The 20933-nt window shown below is 40.4% G+C and overlaps 1 protein-coding gene across 1 annotated transcript in view; it reads right to left on the reverse strand.

Annotated features, from left to right (window-relative positions):
* Positions 1-292: 292 nt before the first annotated feature.
* LOC145414119 (solute carrier family 41 member 1-like) overlaps positions 293-20933 on the reverse strand; it is a 96651-nt gene continuing 76010 nt past the window's right edge. Inside the window, exons 8-10 of the mRNA XM_080283677.1 lie at positions 11564-11772; positions 5237-5385; positions 293-808 (exon numbers count right to left, since the gene is read on the reverse strand). Of these exons, the coding sequence (XP_080139803.1) occupies positions 623-808; positions 5237-5385; positions 11564-11772 (544 nt within the window). The 3' untranslated portion in view covers positions 293-622. The remainder of the gene's footprint in view (positions 809-5236; positions 5386-11563; positions 11773-20933) is intronic.

A 20933-nucleotide genomic window follows, 5' to 3' on the forward strand; every position in this document is an offset into this window, starting at 1 on the left:
CTAAGAATACAGGCAATAATCTATGTTCATAATACTCTAAATAGGCTGATAACTCTCTCATTATTTTCTGTACTACTAAAAAGTACTTTGTGCTAAGGTGAGACTAAAAACATAGCTGTACGATGTGTTTGTGATATAGGTAACTTAAATTTTAACTCAGCTTTGGATTATCACTAAGTCATGCCATCCAAATCACTGTCAAAAAAAAAAGGACATGAGCTAATTCGTCAGAAAAAGTCTGAGCTTCAAGCCTACCTTAATTACTTTCACTGGATATTAGTTTTTTCTTACTGAAGTAAATAACCATACCTCTTCATATTGTGGTCAGTGATATTTACTATTTCCTTTTCCACTGCCTGTTTACTAAATTCAGGGTTACTAAGAAAAAATTATAAAAGCACCATGCCACTATCTCTCCAATCTTTCACCATCTTTTCAAAGTCCGACTCATCAACTGAGAGCATTTTTTTTTTATACAGTACTCCCTTCTGCCTAAATAACAGATATCAGTCACTGTATCACATATTATCATCATCTCATCTTACAAACTGAGAAAATATTTTTCTCCACTCCCTTCCCCTTTGAATAGCAAATATTAGTCACCATCATACATTTCCACCATCTAGTCTCCAAGATCAGAATCACCATCTCCAACAAGATAGAGGAAGTGGAAGGCAATGGCAAGGAGTCCAGTGCCAAGAAGGTCCCCCAGGGCAGTGAGGTAGGGAATTGCGGAGTTGTCTGGGTCAATGGATGTCTTCCACATCCAGTGCACCATCACATGTGCCACATACAGCAGTATTGCAACCTTGGAAGAGAGAACTTGCTTTATAATACCGTAATTAACAGTAAGAATGAAAGTCAAGTTTAACAATTTAACCAAGTTACATCTTTTTGTAGTTTCTTCCTGCTATTTTCTGGTTCATTTATTCAACTTCACTAAGACCCCCCTAGGTGTAAGGGTTAAAGAGGGCTATATCAATCCTCTCCAGCTTGTGAAGTCTCTTGGGCTGAAAAAACTGCTAGGATATAGCAAAATTAAAACAGAACATCTGTCACTGGACTGCAGGGATTAGCTCAAATAACAACAATGCCCAAACTGCCACCTACATAACAACATGTCTCAAGGCTATGAAGGAATACATGGGGGATGTGCATATGGTACAAGAAATGAGGAAGGGGAAAGGATACTCGAGTCTGGGGAGGGAACGAACATGACTGTGTGCAACACAAACTTTAGGAAAAGAGAGAGTAGGTTGATTACATACGAGTTTGGGGGAAATAGCAGCCAGATAGACTATTTCCCGGTCAGGAGGGCTGACTGGAGGTAAATGAGGGATGTTAATGTGATGGGGAGCAAGTAGTGCGTGCAGCAACACAAGTTATTGATACGTGACATGGTGCTTAAGGAGTGGGTGATGAAGAAGAGGACCTATGCACCAAGGAGGAGAACATGGAAGTTGAAAAAACAAGCAGTAAGGGATGCCTTCCCTAGCATGATGAGGAGAGTGGTGGCTGAACAGGGAAACGTGGATGGAAGTGTTAATGACAGTACAGAGCCCTCAAAGACCAACTGCTTGAGAGTTGCTGATTCAGTATGGGGATGAACAAGAGGCCCACCAAGACATAATGTGACCTGGTGGTGAGATAAGGATGTAGAAGCTGCAGTTAATGAGAAAAGAAGGCTTTTCTGGGAATAGTAGAAGTGTGGTAACAAAGAGGAATACTTTGCTGGTATGCGTAGGGCTAGAAAAGAGGTTTACAGGGCGAAGTCTGTGTACAGAGACTTTTACTTGAATACCTAAATTGTGTGGAAGGGAAGAATACGATTTTTAAGGTGGCAAATCAGACAAAAAGGGGTAATAGAGATATCATAGGTAAGCAATGTGTGAAAAATGATGAAGGATGGGCAGTGGTGAACAGTAGGGATATTAATGACACACGGAAAGAGCATTACAGCTGGTTGTTGAATGAGGAGTTTGACTAGGACAGAAGGTTTGGAGCCAGCAGATCCGGTGTCTGGCCCTTGGCCTTTGACTGACACTGCAACTGTAAGCAGGGCAATAGGCAGGATGTAGGTGGGAAAGGCAGCAGGTGTGTCTGGGCTGACTGAATGCTGGATTGCTGAAATGTTGAAAGCCTCAGGAGATATAGGAGTGCGGTGAGTCACTGTCCTTATAAATAAAATTTTATGAGTGTGTTTTCCCAGATGACTGGTTGAAAAGTGTAATGGTAAATGTGTTCAAGGGGAAGTGTGATGCTCTGGAAAGGGGAAATTACAGAAACATAAAGCTTTCAGACCAGATAATGAAGGTAATGGAGAGTGTTCTAGAAGGTATGATTAGAGCAGCATTTCTCAACCTTTTTACCCTTATGGAACACTTGAAATAATTTTCATGTCTCAGTGAATCCTTACATAAAAATTATTATATATCATTATTAACATATTTCTTTCTCCTGTATAAACTTAAAATTCATAAGAAGAACATAATATATTTTTCTGATAACTGGTCTGAGCAAAAAATAACTTACATTTATTTCAAGTTTATTGACAATGCAAAAAAATATACTAATAAATAAATAAAAATAAATAAATAACTGAAATCAAACTGCTTGTTCAAGAGACCTCATACAGAGGTTTTCATTCACATCCATCCATCCATCATCCAATCCTACACTGCCCCATGAGAAGCGTTGGAGCCCGGGGCTGGGCAGTTGGTCCCGACATTTAAGATGAAAGTGAAACACAAAAAATAAACATAAATAACCAATATCATATATAACACATATAAACTGAAGGAAAACAGATAATAGCTACTATTACTACTACAATAGCTTGATAAATAAAACTTAAACAAATAACACTAAAGCAAATTAAGGCACACAAGCCCTAACTTTGGAACAGAAAGCAAGAGAGAGAGAGAGAGAGAGAGAGAAACACACACACACACAAACTTCTCATAAACTAACAAAAAATCATAAACATACTTAAACTTTAAATTCATATAAAATCCCTAAATGATGGGTAACATTTACTAAATAATGTGGGTGAATGAGGGACTGTACCAGCATGCCAGGAAGTACGTACGGGACTGATGGAGACCGTGCATGTGTACTCAGGTGAGTCATTTGATGATACATGGATTCGTCACGTATAGCTCCTGACTTCTAACCACTAAAGGTGGTTTCATACTGGCGCCGTAAGGACGTCGCTAAATATACTTCCTATAATTATTATACTATTAAATGATATAACAGGTTAAAACTTTAACATAATACCCAAGAATTTTCCAGGAATGTGCCGTATGTGTATAGTAAAATTACGAATATGAAATTAAACACAAAGATGACTCAAAAATGCATTTACATATGATTAGCCTAATTATCACTATTTCTCTCGGAACCCCTAGCGACCTCTCGTGGAACCCTAGGGTTCCGGGGAACCCCGGTCACTGAATGGCAGCATGGAGAGCTGCCATTCAGTGACCAAGGCTGATGCATGCAAGCATGTTGCAGCCTTCAAAAGCAAAACAAAAACAAAAATAAAAACACAAACAAAATTTTAACTCTTTCACTCCAACAACATCTTCCCTAGTATATTCACATTACACCACATCAGCATTCCTTCCACTCTTCACATCATCTTAGATAAATTTCACATCACTTAAATACTGTACGTATTGCACATGCACTAGCAACAGTAACTTTTGTTGTTGTTGCTGTTCACTAATTTGTCAGATATGGTTGTCTTTATACAATCATGATTTTTTTTGCATTACCATATTCTCTAGTCCTCACTAGCTGGTCTTACTTAACCAAAGAAAGGCCTCCTTTCCTCAGCTGTATCATCATCATCATCGTCATTATCAGTCAGACCTTCTTTCCCACCCTAGGGCAGGGTGAGGAGTAGCAATGTCCAGATAGCCCAAGACAGCCCAATCCAATGGGCCACGCTTCCATAAACTCATCATTCAAGCCTATGGAATCCTGGCTCTACCTGATACGCCAAAAACTTTCACCACATCATGTAGCTTCACGTAAACCTATCCAACTGAGTCAATCCGAATGCTGTCATGTTAAAAAGGGGTGCCAAATCCCTGATCATGCACTTTTTCTCACAACATTCATCTAGCTAGCCTGATCTCTTGTCAGTCCCCTGGCCTTACCAACTTCCATACCTCTCTTCCTCACACACTCGTCCACCATATCCCTCCACCTTCTCCATGACCTACCTTGCCTCCTTCCACCTTCAAATTCCCTCAGATATACTTTTTTCACCTCTATTGTTATCCATTCTCTCCACATGACCATACAATCTCAGTACACTCTCTTCGATTCTGGTGTCCACAGACTTCCTCATTCCGCATCCTTCACAAATCACATTACAGTATTTTGTATCCTATCCACTCTCTGTATTCCACATACAGTCCTCAGCAGTCCCATCTCCACTGCTCTCACTCTTGACTTTTTATTTTCATGCCACACCATAGTTTCACATCCATATGTTAAAGTTGGCACTAACACATTTATGGAACTCTAGTGCAACTGCAACACTCAAGCCTCTGTTTCTTATCAAGGCCTTCATAGCACTACCTACTTTCCTTCCTTGTGTCACTCTACTTTCCGCATCTTTTGCACACTTTCCTCTCTTTTCTATCACTGTACCCAGGGGCGCACCCAGGAATTTTCTAAGGGGGGGGCCCATATCGAGGTGAGGTCAGGTAATCCGATAATTACTGGGAGGTCATATGCAGGTTTAGAGTCAGAGAGCTGCTGGTTCATGTGTTACTCTTTGTTTGTACTTGCCAATATTTCATGTTTTGCTGTTATCGAGATAAATATATACAAATTTTTAAAGGACCCACAGAGCTAAGGGGGGGGGGCCAGGCCCCCCCCCCCAGGTGCACCCCTGACTGTACCCACATATTTGAACTCTCACTGATTCCAGTCTCTCTCCATTCACTGTAACATCACACTGGGAGTCACCTTCTCTCTCGATTACCACCACTTTACTCTTTTCTACATTTAACCTCAAGGCATGACGCTAACAGACATTACCAAAACTCTGCACTAATCCACCAACTTCTAGTCCAGTATTTGCAAGTAGAACTGCATAAGCTGTAACAATTCAGTGTTTAATAAAATCATCTGTTGGCAACCTAATCAATGACAAATATACATCCTCAGAGTGAAGTGATTATGCATACAGTATATGAATACTGAGATAAACACTAACCTGCAGGAAGGCAGCAAGGAGGTATGTAACGACAAAAATTGGTGTGAGTGAGGTGTGTCCTGCCTTCAGGTAGGATATGGTATACATGAACACCAGATGACCAGGCACAACAAGTGACAGCAAAACTCGTGCTGTTCTAGGATGGCCAGCTGTAAGAGAGTTGGTTTACTTAATATCAGTAGCAGGAGTGAAGAACTGACAAAATGACTTATGGTAAGGAAATCAAAGACAAAGGTAATGGTAGTGGTTGAAGGCAAAATAAATTAAGTACAATAACGAAGGGTGCTGGATGTTGGAGACCTCCTCTTTTTACTGACACTGGAATGTGGTGAACCCTACCACCCTGCATACTGTACTGTTTTGCAAGCAGTACTGATACTTCCAACAAGCAGTCTTGTACCTCCTATGAGATATGAGAGGGAAGGATTGTACCTATGGAACATGGAGGGGAAGAATTGTACAGGGTAGCCTACTTGGGTTTCCTCTTTCTTTAGATTCATGTCCTCTCCAAGTTCAGAGACCTTGCTGCAGATTCTCCTATTCAGCTGGAACACAAACTGGGTTTGGATCATTAAAGGATAAAACTCTGTATACACAAAAATCTATATGACCACAGGATTAAATGTTCTGTAGTACAAGGAATACATAATTATCCATCCATCCATGATCCACTTCTTTACTCTCCGATCAGAAGCTAAGTAGCCTGGGGTTATGCTATGTAGCCCTGACATTTAACTCCTCTATGGCCGTATGTCCGGAATTTTACGTGCACCCCTGGCTGATGGTGGGGCCATTTTCTGAAGTTTCAAAAACTGAATTTTTTTCCTCACCATATTGAAGAGGAAGTTCTGATGCACCTGACAGTGCAAATTTCAGCTTCCTAGACCCATCCTGTGGCGTGTAATCCAATGCGGAAGTTGCGTAAATTTAGGCAGCTCATACTAGTCACACATAGGTATTACAGAGACACAACATTGCACTTTTTTTTTTAACCAAAAAACATTGTCAATGGTGTTGAAAAGGCGTGAAATAACTAGATATGTATATTTTGAAGTTCTTAAGTACATAATATGCGAGAATTTAAAAAATTATATTATGAATTTATTTTGCATTTTTCAGTGTTTGTCGTATTTATGGTAGTATCGTTTTATTTTTGAAGTTTGAGCAGTGGAGTTTCTTGGAAAAGGGAGGTGAGAAGTTTCTGTTTTCAGACTTAAGTGAGATAAACGTCATCCCTTGAGTCTGGAGAGTGAGGGCTGAAATGTGAGATGATCTGTCATTTGCACCTCGCAAAAGCTGATTAGCAGGAAGGGAAGGGAGGCCTTTCTACCCACGAAAGCATCATGTGAACAAGGAAACATTTCCTGTTATGCTTGTAAAAGGCAAAGAATATGTAAAATGATTCAAAACAGTACAATAAACCTGAGCAAATAGGTAAAGATACCAAATAAAAATAAATTTTTCTTTTATTTTCTTGTCTTTTTGATTTATGGCTGTGTTTACTTATAACACTGGTTTACAAAAAAAAAAAAAAAAAAAAAAAAAAAAAAAAACTGAGGCAAGCATGTGAATAGGTGTTTTTGACTAATTTTGATATCCTTAATTCAAATTTCTAAACAGTTTTGCTCTGTCACCTCTAGTTTTTTTGCTTTCACATATACCTTTTTTTCTTATAATGCATATATTTATAATATAATGAGTTTATTTCATTTATTAAAATGGAATATTACAGAACGAAACAAAACAGACACAGAACGCTGACAGAACTAAATATTACCATAACTTGGATATAAGCATATATACACACCATAGTACTACAGACAGTCAGAAGTGATTTTTTTGGATGATCTGGTGTACTTTGCCTCTGGGATGTCATGCAGGAGCATCCAGCAGAAGTCCCCCATCATGCTGGGGTTCCACTTGCCTTGGTAGTTGCTCTCCATCTTAGTAATATCTTGGTGGAATCTTTCCCCATGTTCGTCACTTACTGCTCCAAAGTTCTGGGGGAAGAAGTTGAGGTGGGAGTGGAGAAAGTGAATCTTGAGAGACATTCGGCACCCCATATCCTGATAAGCCTGCGACAACTTCTCGACACGCTCTTGGTAATCTAGTGCCTATGTATTACCAAGGAAGCCATGGCAGACTACCTTAAATGCTTCCCATGCTCTCAATTCCTTCAAGGTGAGCTTCCCCTCGAATACCTCATCCTTCAGCACCTCCCGGATCTGAGGTCCGATGAAGATGCCCTCCTTGTCTATGGCCTTCTTGAAATTCTTCATAAGGCCAAGCTTGATATGAAGAGGGGGAAGAAGAATCTTGTTCATGTCCACCAGAGGATTTTCTTGGGCACTGTGTTTCCCAGGCACGAAAGTGCTCCTAGACCCCCAGTCCTTCTGCGTGTAGTGCTTGACATGTTTGAACTTGTTGTGGCGCACACTTTAAACCAAGTTCCAAGAAAATAGGACGGTAAATGGATTTTTGACAAATATTTTGGGTCTAGGCCTATATGTATACAAGTACATACATGTATACATGTATATCTCAAAAACTAGAGGTGATGAGTGAAAACGGATTTCGAATCTGAAATCAGCACCCCAAAATTGGGTTAGGACACCTAATTTCATGCTTGCCTCAAATTTTTTGTAAACCAGTGTAATCATAAACAGGGTGGTTGTGTGTGTTTCGCAAGGGAGGAGAAAGATGATATTTTCTGACTGGGTCGAGAAAATGGGTATAACTATGTGTGTTTAGGCATGGCCACGAGCGAAAAAATTGTTCATCCACTCATCACGGCAGCAGGTGGTGAACTGACAAATGAGGTGTGCGAGTGTGAAGTGAAGGTCAGTCTCATGTCCCAGATGTTTGTTCACTTCCCAAAATTTTTCACAGCTTTCCACAAGTCGCACTGCATCAAATGATCCAAACTAGTAAAACAAACCTGAGCAAACAGGTAAAGATACCAAGACAAAAATGTATTTTTCTCTTATTATCATGTCTTTTTGTTTATGCCAGTATTTATTCATAATCGTAAACAGGGTGGTTGTGTGTGTTTCACAAGGGAGGATAAAGATGATATTTTCTGTCTGGGTCGAGATAACGGGTGTAGCTGTGCTTGTTCAGGCATGGCCATGAGCAAAAAAAATAGAAAATCCACTCACCACAGCAGCAGCCTCTGAACTGCTTGATGGGATGTATGGGGGTGTAGTGTTGGTCAGTTTGAAGACGTTCAGAACGTTCGTTCACTTCTCAAAAATTTTCGCTGTTTTTTACAGGCCGCGCTCAAATGACGCCTGCGGCCATTTATTGGCTAAATGTCATTTGATGCCGGTGGCCACGGAGGGGGTAAGGTGAGAGTGACCAGTCGCTTTCCTCTTAGTGGAGTCATCTGAATAATAAACCCAAACCACGCCCCAAATGTAACCCTTTATAGGCTACATCTGGTTGGAGTATGAGTACCTTAACCCCTAAGAACACCTGGCATCAAATTGTTAATATGCTTTTCACCTAGCACAGTACGGTGAACCTTTGCTTTGGATGAGGAATATGTACCATGCATGGGTCGTGCTACCAAAACTCATGCTAACCATACCATAATATGCATACAAAAATGAGTCTTATGTTCCACCTCCACAAATAATGCAAAATTTTATCGCTCTACATCATCAGTACTAATGATAATATTCAGTACTGTACACAGCAGTAGCACTTAATATTCGTTAATACCCCAAACATGAAATGATTAAAATGCAAAATACAGTAATTCTGAACCCTTTTGTTGTGAACAAACATATCTATGATGCACAGAAGTGCAGATGTTAGTTTACATGCAAAGAATTGTGTCTGAGTAAAGAGATAAAACAGGTGGCACGATTTTCACGCCAGAATAATTTTCCAAATTAATCAAGGTTTATGAATTATAAAAGGACTAAAAAAAAAAAAAAAGAAAAAGAAAAATTTAATGATACTTGTTCAGGTGATAAATTTGTGGTGAGTTGAGAATATTCTCAAAGGTCAAATGCAGACACCATACTCTAAAAAGTATGAACCACTATGCAACCTCTGACACTTTGTGAAGGAATGAAATTATCCCTTCCTGGCTTTGAATGAAGGAGGATTCGCTACATGTTTACAGCCATTTTACCATAGTACACTTTTTCTCAACGGAATTGGATGTTAATCAGCATACTGTTTTTGTGCTTTCTTCCTCTGAACACCACTAAGAGTTTCTCCACCTTAATAAAATGCTATTACTTGTTTGTTGTTGCTACTGATTTGTACTATGTCTGAGTATGGGTTTTCATTGCAGCTTTTAACTTAGCAGTAGAGTACATCCTTGATGTAGCAAACTAAATGATACCAGACATCATCATCATCATCATCATCTGGACCTCCTTTCCCACCCTAGGGCAGGGTAAGGAGCAGCAACATCCAGGCAGCCCAAGTTTGCCCAATCCAATAGCCCATGCTTCCATTCACTCATCATTCAAGCTCCTGGAACCTGGCTCTATAGGATACGCCAAAAACTTTCACCACATTATGTAGCTTCACATAAATGTATCAGACAGAGTCAATCCTAACTCTGTCACGATAAAAAGGGGTGTCAAGTCTCTGATCATACACTTCTCACAACATTCATCCAGCCAGCTCGATCTCTTGTCAGACCCCTAGCCTCACCGACTTCCATACCTCTCTTCCTCACGCTCATCCACCATATCCCTCCACTTTCTCTTTGGCCTATCTCATCTCCTACCTCCTCCTATTTGGCTCAGATATACCTTTTTTATTACTCTAACAATATTCATTCTCTCCACATGACCATACTATCTCAGTGCACTCTCTTTGATTCTGGTGTCCACAGACTTCCTCACTCGGCAACTTTCACAAATTACTCCATACACATTCCTCAGTGCTCCCATCTCCACTGCTCTCACTCTTCACTTTTCATTTTCATGCCACACCTTAGTCTCCTATCCATATGTTGAAGATGGCACTAACGTTCCTTCATGCAAGCCTAGCACAGCTGCAACACCCAAGCCTCTGTTTCCTATCAAGGCCTTCACAGCACCAACTACTTTCCTTCCTTGTGTCACTCTACTTTCCAAAGTGGGTATCAGACCACTGACATTAAAGTCAACAGTTCAATAAAGCCGAACACCATGCTGTTCGTTAATTTCCCAGGCATCGTGGCTTTTACCGAACAAAGATCGTTAAATACTGTATAGAGTGTTGTTCGGCTGTACAGTCGTACACAATAATATACAGCTAGGTCTAAACAGCGCTTTCTTAATAAATGCTCTATTTATGGCTCCTCTCACAATGTTGGTCACCCAATGACTGATGCGGCATTCTGTGGGATGTAGAGAGGTGTGTGTGTGTGTGTGTGTGTGTGTGTGTGTGTGTGTGTGTGTGTGTGTGTGTGTGTGTGTGTGTGTGTGTGTGTGTGTGTGTGTGTGTGTGTGTGTAGGAATGCCAAACTGGTTGGTGTTTCCCATGCATCCATTTTTTTTTACCAAAAGAAAATTAGTTAAATGAACGTAACGTTCAGCCAGCTCTAGGTGGTCGTTAAAAGAGAAATTCATTAAAAGAGGGTCCTGTATATAAAGTGTTTATTTTTTCTAATTACCATGTGTAAGTATATCTCTGTGGTGTTTCTTATGGGAAACTAAATCACAGGTACATTCACCTTTTTTACTTCCCTTTAAAACCTGGTAATTTTTTATCTTCTCCAACATAACAGAAGGTTGTTTACCCATGCTTATTGTTTGCAAGGTCACATGCACAGCCAAACACAAATGGAAGCAAGAGGGACAGTGTGGAAGGTTAACAAAGGTGAAGAATGCATGGGAAATGATTGTGAACTGGCATGGAACCTTGACACGTGACTCACCTGTTAAAAAATGCACTACAGCATGTGTGTTGTGTTACCCATGTCTGTGGTCATGCTAATAGTTCCCCCCCCCCCCCAAGTTGTGCCACAAAAAAAAATCGTGCCACTGTGGCTCATGCTAACCATGGGTTTACTGTAAATGACTTCCAGAAATAAAGGAAATCATCTGGCTTGTCACTCAGTGTACAGTCTCCTGAAGGTAACACTACATCAAATAAGTGTATGGTGGACATGCCCAACTACCACATAGCCCATTTTTTTTTTTTTTTTTTAATATACAAGCTTTAACATAACTATCATCATCATCATCATCATTTGAGGTTTTATATCTTAATAACCACAGGATTAAATGCTCACTGGTGCAGGGAATATATGATGCAAATAAAAAAAGAGAGAATATAAAGGTAAAAATTGCATTAACTAAATTCCATCCTGTTTACCTCCTGCACAGAATGCAGAACAAGGATTGATGCAGAGTTCTGCAGCAAACTTGGGGAGCTTCCCAAGTGGTGCTGCAGCATGGAGGGCGGTGGAGATACGTGATGCTTGCACTGCCACTAGATTGCCCCCAACACCATTGATGACTGGCTGGAAGACTGCAATGCCCTTGTAGCTTGACACAGTGAAATCTAGAATCAAACCTCCCATGCTGTAGAGGCAAGATTGAATTTATGTAAGGGAATATCCTACAGGTATAAAATTTCCAGTGAGTGTAATGTACTATTAATAAAACTGGTTACCATATTAGTTATTATTACAGGTAATCCCAACAGATATAAGTATCCTCACAAAAGTTTTCCATTTTCTAAATATTACAAACCAAATTCCAGACATCTTGTGCAGATAAATACAGTATACAGTATTTTCATTCATTCATTCAATTAATCATATTAATAAGCATTACGAACCTCCAGCCATAAACATCCTAAGTCAAGTTTTCAGGTCCTTGAATTCAGTTCCATCATTATCATCTTAACTATTTTTTTCCAACCTAAGGATGGGGTAAGTTAAGGTTCAGGAAGCAAGGAAAGAGAAAACTTGAAAAAGGGAGAACTAACCAACAGCAAGTCCAGTGAAATGGTTCTGACACTCAAACACTTATCACTCAAGCCCCTGAAATCCTAACTCAATCTCATAGGCCTAACCATTTGCACATACTGTATTTCTTTCTTGGTAATTTTCTTTATTTATGGATTTCACATCACCTACCAGACAGAGTAAATCCTGAAGGTAAAAACTAAAAGATACTACATCTTTGTCATGTGTTCCCTTGTACAGTGAAAGACAAAAGCCGTGTCCTGGTTTTGTCCGAAGATTAAGTGTAACACGTGAAACATTATGAGAGCTCTATCACAGCTACACATTCACGGCTGGCTAGCCTCACTTTCCTCATGCTTTAAATCTGCTGCTGATAAGATGACAGTATAAGCGAATCCAGGAAATTCTGAAGGCTTAACATCCACTTGTGAAAACTGCTGCATCTGAGAGACGAAATGTAAACTATATTCAGTCCAGCGATGACTGCTTGGCCATTAATGTATATATTGCAAAATGTCCAAAAGACGTAGTACAGCATATACCTTGGCATGGAGAGGGTAAAACAACATATGTCCAACAACTGGGAAGATAAAACACATGAAGAGTTGTGCGTAGACTTCGGTCTTCTGGGTTATGTGTTCGAACTCCAGCCTGTGGGATTCATTTCACGACTCATAACAAAACATTCGATTATCATTATACACTACCTCTATCCTCATATGTAACAACAATGACGACAGATAATGAAAATCGCAGCTTATAATTACCGACTCAAGCTAAAAAGATGTTATTAATAAAGAAGCAGAACCCAAATCTGGCCATGTCTTTAGCTAACTGAAATACAGCGTTCCCATCATGGTATTAATAAGAGAGAGAACAAATAAGAAATTGTTCATATATACAGGATCCCTTGATATAACAAACTAATTGGTACCAGACCCTTGGTGATAAAGCTGATAGCTCATTAAAGCTGAATACCATGCTGTTCCATAATTTCCCATGCAGTGTGGCTTTTACTGAACAAAGATAGTTAAATACAGTGCGTCGTTTGGCCATACACAATAACATACAGCTAGAGAACCTGAAGTGGCGGCATCTTCGTCGTGGGTCTACCCCCAGAGGCTGCTGAAGCAGAAGAGGACAGCATGGGGGCCAAACCACCGCAAAAACCCCCAACCCCTCACAGGGCCCGAGAACCTGGAAGTGGCTTTGGTCGCCCAGGTAAGTACCACATCTCTCAGCACAACACATACAACAGTGTTTTTTCTACACCGAGAAATGACTCCCAGCGGTCATTTCTCAATTACTTCTAGCCGGGGACATTGAGAGCAATCCAGGACCCACTAAGAAATACATATGTCCAACATGCTCAAAATACTATCACGTCGCACCAACAGACAAAGGGTTCAGTTCAGTGCAATTCCTGCGAGAACTGGACCCATTACACCTGCAAAAAACTTGCATCCAGAAAACATTACACAAACACCTGGACCTGCTCCTTATGCTCCTTCCCCCCATCCACTAACCCCCCCCACCAACCTACTCCTACTTCCACCACACCTTTTCAGCCTAACCCACTGATCCTTCCCACACCACCCCATCCTAATCCACCCCAACCCTTACCTCCCATCACAACTTTCTCCTACCCCTTCCTCTCCACCCACACCACCACCTCCCCTCCATGCTGCAGCAGCCAACATACATCACACACACAACATAAACATCTTTCAATTAAGCATAGATGGGGAAAAAAAAAAAAAAAAAAAAAAAAAAAAAAAAAAACTCACAATTCATCAAACAAAAAATATACACACTGCCATCTTACAAGAAACAAAACTACACAGAACACAAAAAACACCTACATTTCATAATTTCACCACCATTCGACAAGACCGGGCCGACGGCGGTGGTGGTGGACTCCTCACCCTGGTACACAAATCCATCAACTTTTTAGATACCAGTGTACACACAAAGTCACTTCTCCCCTCACATGACACCACAACAGAAATACAATCAATTAAAATATGCACTGGTAACAAATCACATATAACAATCGCCAACACATACATTTCCCCCCAGTACCACACAATTACTCTCCACAAAAACACCACATCACTAACATACCCAACATCATCCTGGGTGGTGATTTTAATGCCAAGGCGTCGGCCTGGCATGTCAACAACCCTGACACAGACAGAGGGCTGGTACTACAATCCCAAACATATCATCTTTTCATACTGAATAATCTCCATCAACATACCAATATCCCACACCAAGCCCTCTTCCTCCCATCATACCCAGACATCACCCTTTGCTCTCCAAATCTTGCCCCCAAAACAATCCTGGAGAGTGATTAAAACCCTTGGATCTGATCACCTCCCAATCATCACTACCAAAACCAGAATCACCCCAGCTGGCCACAGACACACATACTCCAATTATAAGAAAGACAACTGGGAGGCCTTCACAACTGAAACAGAACAACATTTCAAAACATTAATCAGTACATCCAACACAAACATCAACAGAGCTGTGCACACTTTCAATACAGCTATAAAAATGCTGACAAAAGACACATCCCTAGAGGCAACAGAAAGAGACACAACCCCAATTTCACACCAGATACTCAAGGCCTCATCAGTCAATGGGACACACTACGACACTCCTCAACATCCCATACACCAAACACTGTACAACAAATACAAGAACTCAACACTCAAATAAATAATAAAATATCAGAACGGCAAACACTAAACTGGAATAATTATCTCCATGCACTTGACCACAAAACAAACACCAGCAAACTGTATAAACATTAAACAGCATCATACTCTCCAACACCAACACTACACAATCACATGCTGCCATCACAACAACAGACACCATATCTTCAAACAAACAACAAGCAAACACTCTCATCAATCATTTTTCACTCATCAGCCATCTAAACCCCCACTGCGATGAACAATGTATCATCCGATGTAAGAGACAGTTCCCCACAGACCCAGACTATGCACCTTTCACTTACAACCAGACGAAGCACATCATTAGCAACCTTAAGCACTCATCTGCCTGTGGACCAGACAACATAAGCAACATTCACCTTAAACACCTGGGACCACAAGGCTTACACGCACTCACCAACACAGCAAACTACAGCTACTCACACAACATAATACCCAATATCTGGAAGCATGGCATTATCATTACTATCCCTAAACCAACAAAGACCCCACGTTGCCTTCCTCACACTGCCCGATCACACTCCTCTGCACCCCCTCTAAAGTCATTGAATGATTGGTACTACAACTAGTTACACCTCACACCCCCCTAGCCCCATCATAACATGGCTTTAGGCCACAACACCCTTCTTACAGACCTTACACAGAGAGTTTTTGATGGCATGAATTCAGCTAGGCCACCATACAGAACACTCCTAGTCACACTAGACACTAGTAAAGCTTTTGATGCCATCCCCTACCACAGCCACACAAACAAAATATTCAATGCAAACATGCACAAGAACACAAAAAGATAGCAGGCAGATGTGCAAATGTAACATTTGCCGGTCAGTCTTTGAACATCAGAAACTTCACAAATGGCAACCCCCAAGGGTCTGTTTTGTCCCCTACACTCTTTAACCCATACATGCACGACATACCCACACCCCACACACCACAGATAAACATAGCTTCCTATGCAGTAGACATAACACATGTTCACACCAAAATGCAAACACAGCTGCATACATCCTCCAACCTTACCTCAACACACTACACAAATGGTTCACTACGAACAGGCTCAGCCCCAGCCAAATGTAGAGTGACCCTTCTCACAAACTGGACATCAGAACACAGTCACATTCCACACCTCACAATAAACAACACTCCCCTACCACACACACACACACACACACACACACAAAGTCCTTGGTGTGCCACACAATACATCAATGTTATTTAAACAACACATCACAAACATTAAAAATAAAATAACACTAAGACTCAATGCCTTGAGGTCATTTGCCTATACAACATTTGGACACAACAAAGAAACCACCACCACAGTATTCAAAGAATATATACATCCAGTGATGAATTATGCTGCTTGGGCTCCTAACCTCACTAGAACACACTACAGACCATACAGAACAAGGCCCTAAAAATAATCACAGGCTGCACAGCTACTACACCCACAGACCACCTACATCAAAGAAACCAAAGTCCTCAAAGTCAAAGATCACCTAGACATGAGAGGCACCCAAATTCTCGCTGTAGCCTCCACAAACCCACAACATCCACTACAATACATGGCAGCACATCCACACACATCAAGGAACATCAAAACAACACCCAGTACACGATATCATACACAAATGCTGTCATCTCTCCCTCCTTGCCCGCCTCAGAACAGCTTCCAGAAACACATCCACACTCAAACCACTCGCCACTCCATTCAGTCACTTAAAGACAACACACAGTTGCATGCATGGCCTCCTGATATCTACCTTTCTGAATCCTATCTCCCTCATGAGGACAGGGTCCACCTGGCCAGGCCGAGATGTGGACATCATCCAGCCCTCTTAAGTTACCAGAAGAGGCTGGATGACTCTGTCACTGATGCCTGTCCAGGATGTAACCAGCACTCCATACTATTAAGCACATTATGGAAGACTTCACTGCACACAATGACCTACACTAACAACACAACATACACTCCTTGAAAGGTCTACGGAAAAGCCCAGTCTCGGTTGTGGCCTTCCTTAAGGACTCGGGGTTGTTCGGCCAGACTGCCTAGGGAACAATTACTATTACCACTACTACATACAGCTAGATCTAAATGGCTTTTTTTTTTTTTATAAATACTCTATTTATGGCTCCTCTCACGATGCTGGTCACCCAAAGACTGATGCGGCGTTCTGCGGGATGCAGGATGCTGCATCTGTGTGTGTGTGTGTGTGTGTGTGTGTGTGTGTGTGTGTGTGTTCTTACCTAACTGTTCTTACCTAATTGTATCTTTACAGTAATGAGTCAAACTCGTATAGTCTCATGTATCAAACCATATTTGTCATACATATCCTTGAATTTATGAATAGTTTTGGCACACACTACTTCATTCGGTAGTGCATTCCACTGATCAATTGCCCTATTTGGGAAACTGAATTTCCTTACATCTTTATCACCTCTCTTTTTTTGCAGTTTTTTACAATGTCCTCTTGCTGATTCTTCACCATATGATATATAATCATTTATGTCTATTTTCTCTTTTCCTGAGATGCACTTATACAGCATAATCATGTCTCCCCTTCTCCTCTCCTGCAGCGTTGGTAGATTCAGTCTTTCTCCATGGCTTAGATCCCTTAAGCTTGGTACCCATTTTGTAGCGGCCCTTTTTTCAATCTTATCTATGTGTTTTTTGAGATGAGGATACCAGACTATTGATGCATACTCCATGGCTGGTCTGTTGAATGATGTTATTATCTTCCTCAGCATACCTTCATTTATGTATGTGAATGCTATTCTCATTAGCAAACAATGTATGCATGTTTCGTACCTTCTCACTGATGTGATCATCTGGAGATAGTCTGTTATTGATAATTACTCCTAGGTCCTTCTCCTTTTCTGATATGTGTAGGGTTGATCTTCCTAACTTATAATCCCAATCTGGTCTTTTCTCACTCTTACTAAATTTAATTACATGATATTTATCCACATTAAATTCCACTTGCTATTTATTCCTCCATTCATGAAGCTTGTTCAATTCCTCTTGCAGTTCTTTGCAATAATCTAGGTTAGTAATTTTCCTTTGAATTTTTGCAAACATATTTAAATAACTTCCATATCCAATTTTACTGTCTGTCATTTATATATACTAAATCATTTTTATATACTAAAAAACATAATTGGTGCCAGCATTGAGCCCTGTGGCACTCTGCTGGTCACTTCCCTCCATGATAAGTAATTTCTCCTTAATATTGTTCTCATTTAAAAATCCTGCATCCAACAGTGGAGATTGCCTTGGATACCTCCTTGATGGTACAGTTTCCATAAAAGTCTTTGGTGCAGTACTCTGTCAAATGCTTTCTTAAAATTTAAATTGATACTGTCCACCCGCCCTTCTCTTTTCTGTAATGCTTCTGTAACTCTATCATAATAGCTTAAAAGATTAGTAACATATGATTTTCCCTTCCTAAAACTAAACTGCCTCTCTGTTATCATACCGTGTTCTTCTAGATGTTTGACCCAAACTTCCCTTATCAGCTTTTCTAGTACCTTACTTACAACACTGGTCAGTGATACTGGTCGGTAGTTGAGTGGACCCTGTCTATTCCCTTTCTTAAATATGGGAACAATGTTTGCTTTCTTCCAAATGTCAGGTAGTTTACCTTGACCTAAGGATTCCTAAATTATTAAATACATTGGTCTGCTTAGCTCTTCTGCACATTCATGTAACACCCAACCTGAAATTGTCAGGACCATTTGCTTTTCCTTTGTCCAATTTACATAACTCTTCCTGTACTTCTTTTTCTGATATTTATATATCTGGTAATACATGTGGACATGCATATTCCACAACATGTCTCTCAAAATTTCTTTCTTTTGCGAAAACTGATTGAAAGTTTTATTTAGTACTTCACAAATATCTTTTTCTTGTGTAAAGATGATCTCCTCATCTATAATGAACTGTATTTTATCTTTAACTTTGGTTTTACTTCGAATGTAATTGAAAAAAAGCTTAGGTCGATCACTACTTTTATTTACAATGTTCTCTTCAAACTGTCTCTGAGCCTCCCTTCTTATCTTTGTATAATCATTTCTTGCCTGTTTATAGTTGTTATATGCCCTCTCACTATTGTGTCTTCTGTAGCTATTCCACAGCAAATCTCTTTTTTCTTTTGCTTTTTTACACTCTGTATTAAACCATTTCTTTATTTCCGCTTCTGTTGCTTTGTGCTGTGGGATATAATTTTGGACTCCTGTTTCATAAAAATCACAGAATTATCTTGTCCTCTAAATTCCTTTTCCCAGTCTATTTCTAAGAAGTACTTCTTCAGGTCATGATAATTGCTCTTTTTGTAATTTGTAACATGTGTGTGTATGTGTGTGTGTGTGTGTGTGTGTGTGTGTGTGTGTGTGTGTGTGAAGGAATGCCACCTGGTTGGTGTTTCCTGTGCGTCCATTCTTTTACCAAACAAAAATTCGTTCAATGAACATAATGTTCGGCCAGCTCAAGGTGATCATTAACCGAAATTCGTTAACTGAGGGTTCTGTATATCGAGGGTTTACTGTATACTGAGTAAAAGTAGCAGTCGTAAAAACATAAGTAATCCCTCTATTATCTGGATGTCCACTACCAGGGGATTCCATTACCCTGACGCTGTGATCTGGCCGTTCAAAACCAATATTCATATTTTTTCCATTTTATTCAGGCAAATTGCATGCGTCCAGGTGGAAATTATGGCCACCCAAACATTTTTGCCTGACCGGGTGAGAATAACCTGGTGGCACTGCCCTGTCTGGCTGGGTAGTTCACTAGAGACCCCGTTCAGTTGTTTTCAGTTCCTGCGCAGTGACAGTGTAGTGAACAGCTCCTCTTGAACAGTTGTTATGGCGGCACACATGGTGGCTTTTGTGGGTTGTTCCTTAGCTGCTTTGGGCCTTGCTATTTCTTGCATGCCTCATCCTAGGGTGTGTGATGATGACCCCTCCACCAGGGAAAAGGAAAGAGGGTAGTGCTGACTCTGGAGAAGTGGGAGATCCTGGGTAAGATTGATGCAGGATGGTCGAATCATATGTGTCGATGTTGATTTTATTCTAACTGACAGTACTCTACAATGATTTTATTCTATTTTACCAAAATCTTATTCCATTTTACCATTCTGTTTTGTGTGCCCATTACATATTTCTTGTGTAGCCATTTTTTTTCATGTTTTTTTCATGTCACTGCTGGGTATGGCCCTGCTTTTCTGTGATTGATGGGCGTGCTTGATCATGGTAATTGCTTGGCTGTAGTTTATACGCCTGCTTGACCCGAAACAGTAGTGTTAAACAACAGGAACATGTGTTGTATGATGATCTGTAATGGATTTTTTAACTGGCTTTCAAAGTTAGGTTATGTATGAAGGGGGACAAGAGGAGAAACCCATTATCCAGAGCCACCAACTGGGAATTCCTTTTATTCTATTATGTTGGATAATCGAAGGATTATTGTATATGTACAGTAGGGCACCATGTTTCATGCCTAATATGGACTGTGAAAAGTACTATGAAAGTTGATTTCACCAAAGCTGGGGCACTGACCTTATAGGAAATAAGCCAATAGGGACCAGGACCGTAAGAAAACTCACTCTCCCTAGAGTATTTCCTTCTTTAAGTTCTAAAGTTACCTGAATGTTGCTATTAACATATTAAATCATAAAGTAACTAACAATAAAATATAAAAGCATCATAAAATATAGTACTTGAATACAGTATGTACTGGCAATACAGTGCATGTACAGAATGTCTTACCAGTGTAACACACACACTCCCTCCATTCAAACATAACACTCACTTAAAAGACCAGGGTGAAGGGCTTATTGGACTCAATGCTAGAGGGGTATCTAGGCTTTGGGTAGGGTTAGTGGGCCCCACCACTGCCTCCAACACCATCTCCATCACCACCATTTCTTTCTTGCTGCGCCCTTTGACGCAGCACATTCATTCTGTTATGCCTCTCCCTTGAAGCTTGCCTCTCTTGCTCCTCCACAAGGCCCAAGAATCCTTCATCGAG

The sequence above is a fragment of the Coenobita brevimanus genome, chromosome 98, assembly GCF_032717465.1.
Source record: "Coenobita brevimanus isolate Jiangsu-jjx chromosome 98, ASM3271746v2, whole genome shotgun sequence".
Lineage (NCBI taxonomy): Eukaryota > Metazoa > Arthropoda > Malacostraca > Decapoda > Coenobitidae > Coenobita > Coenobita brevimanus.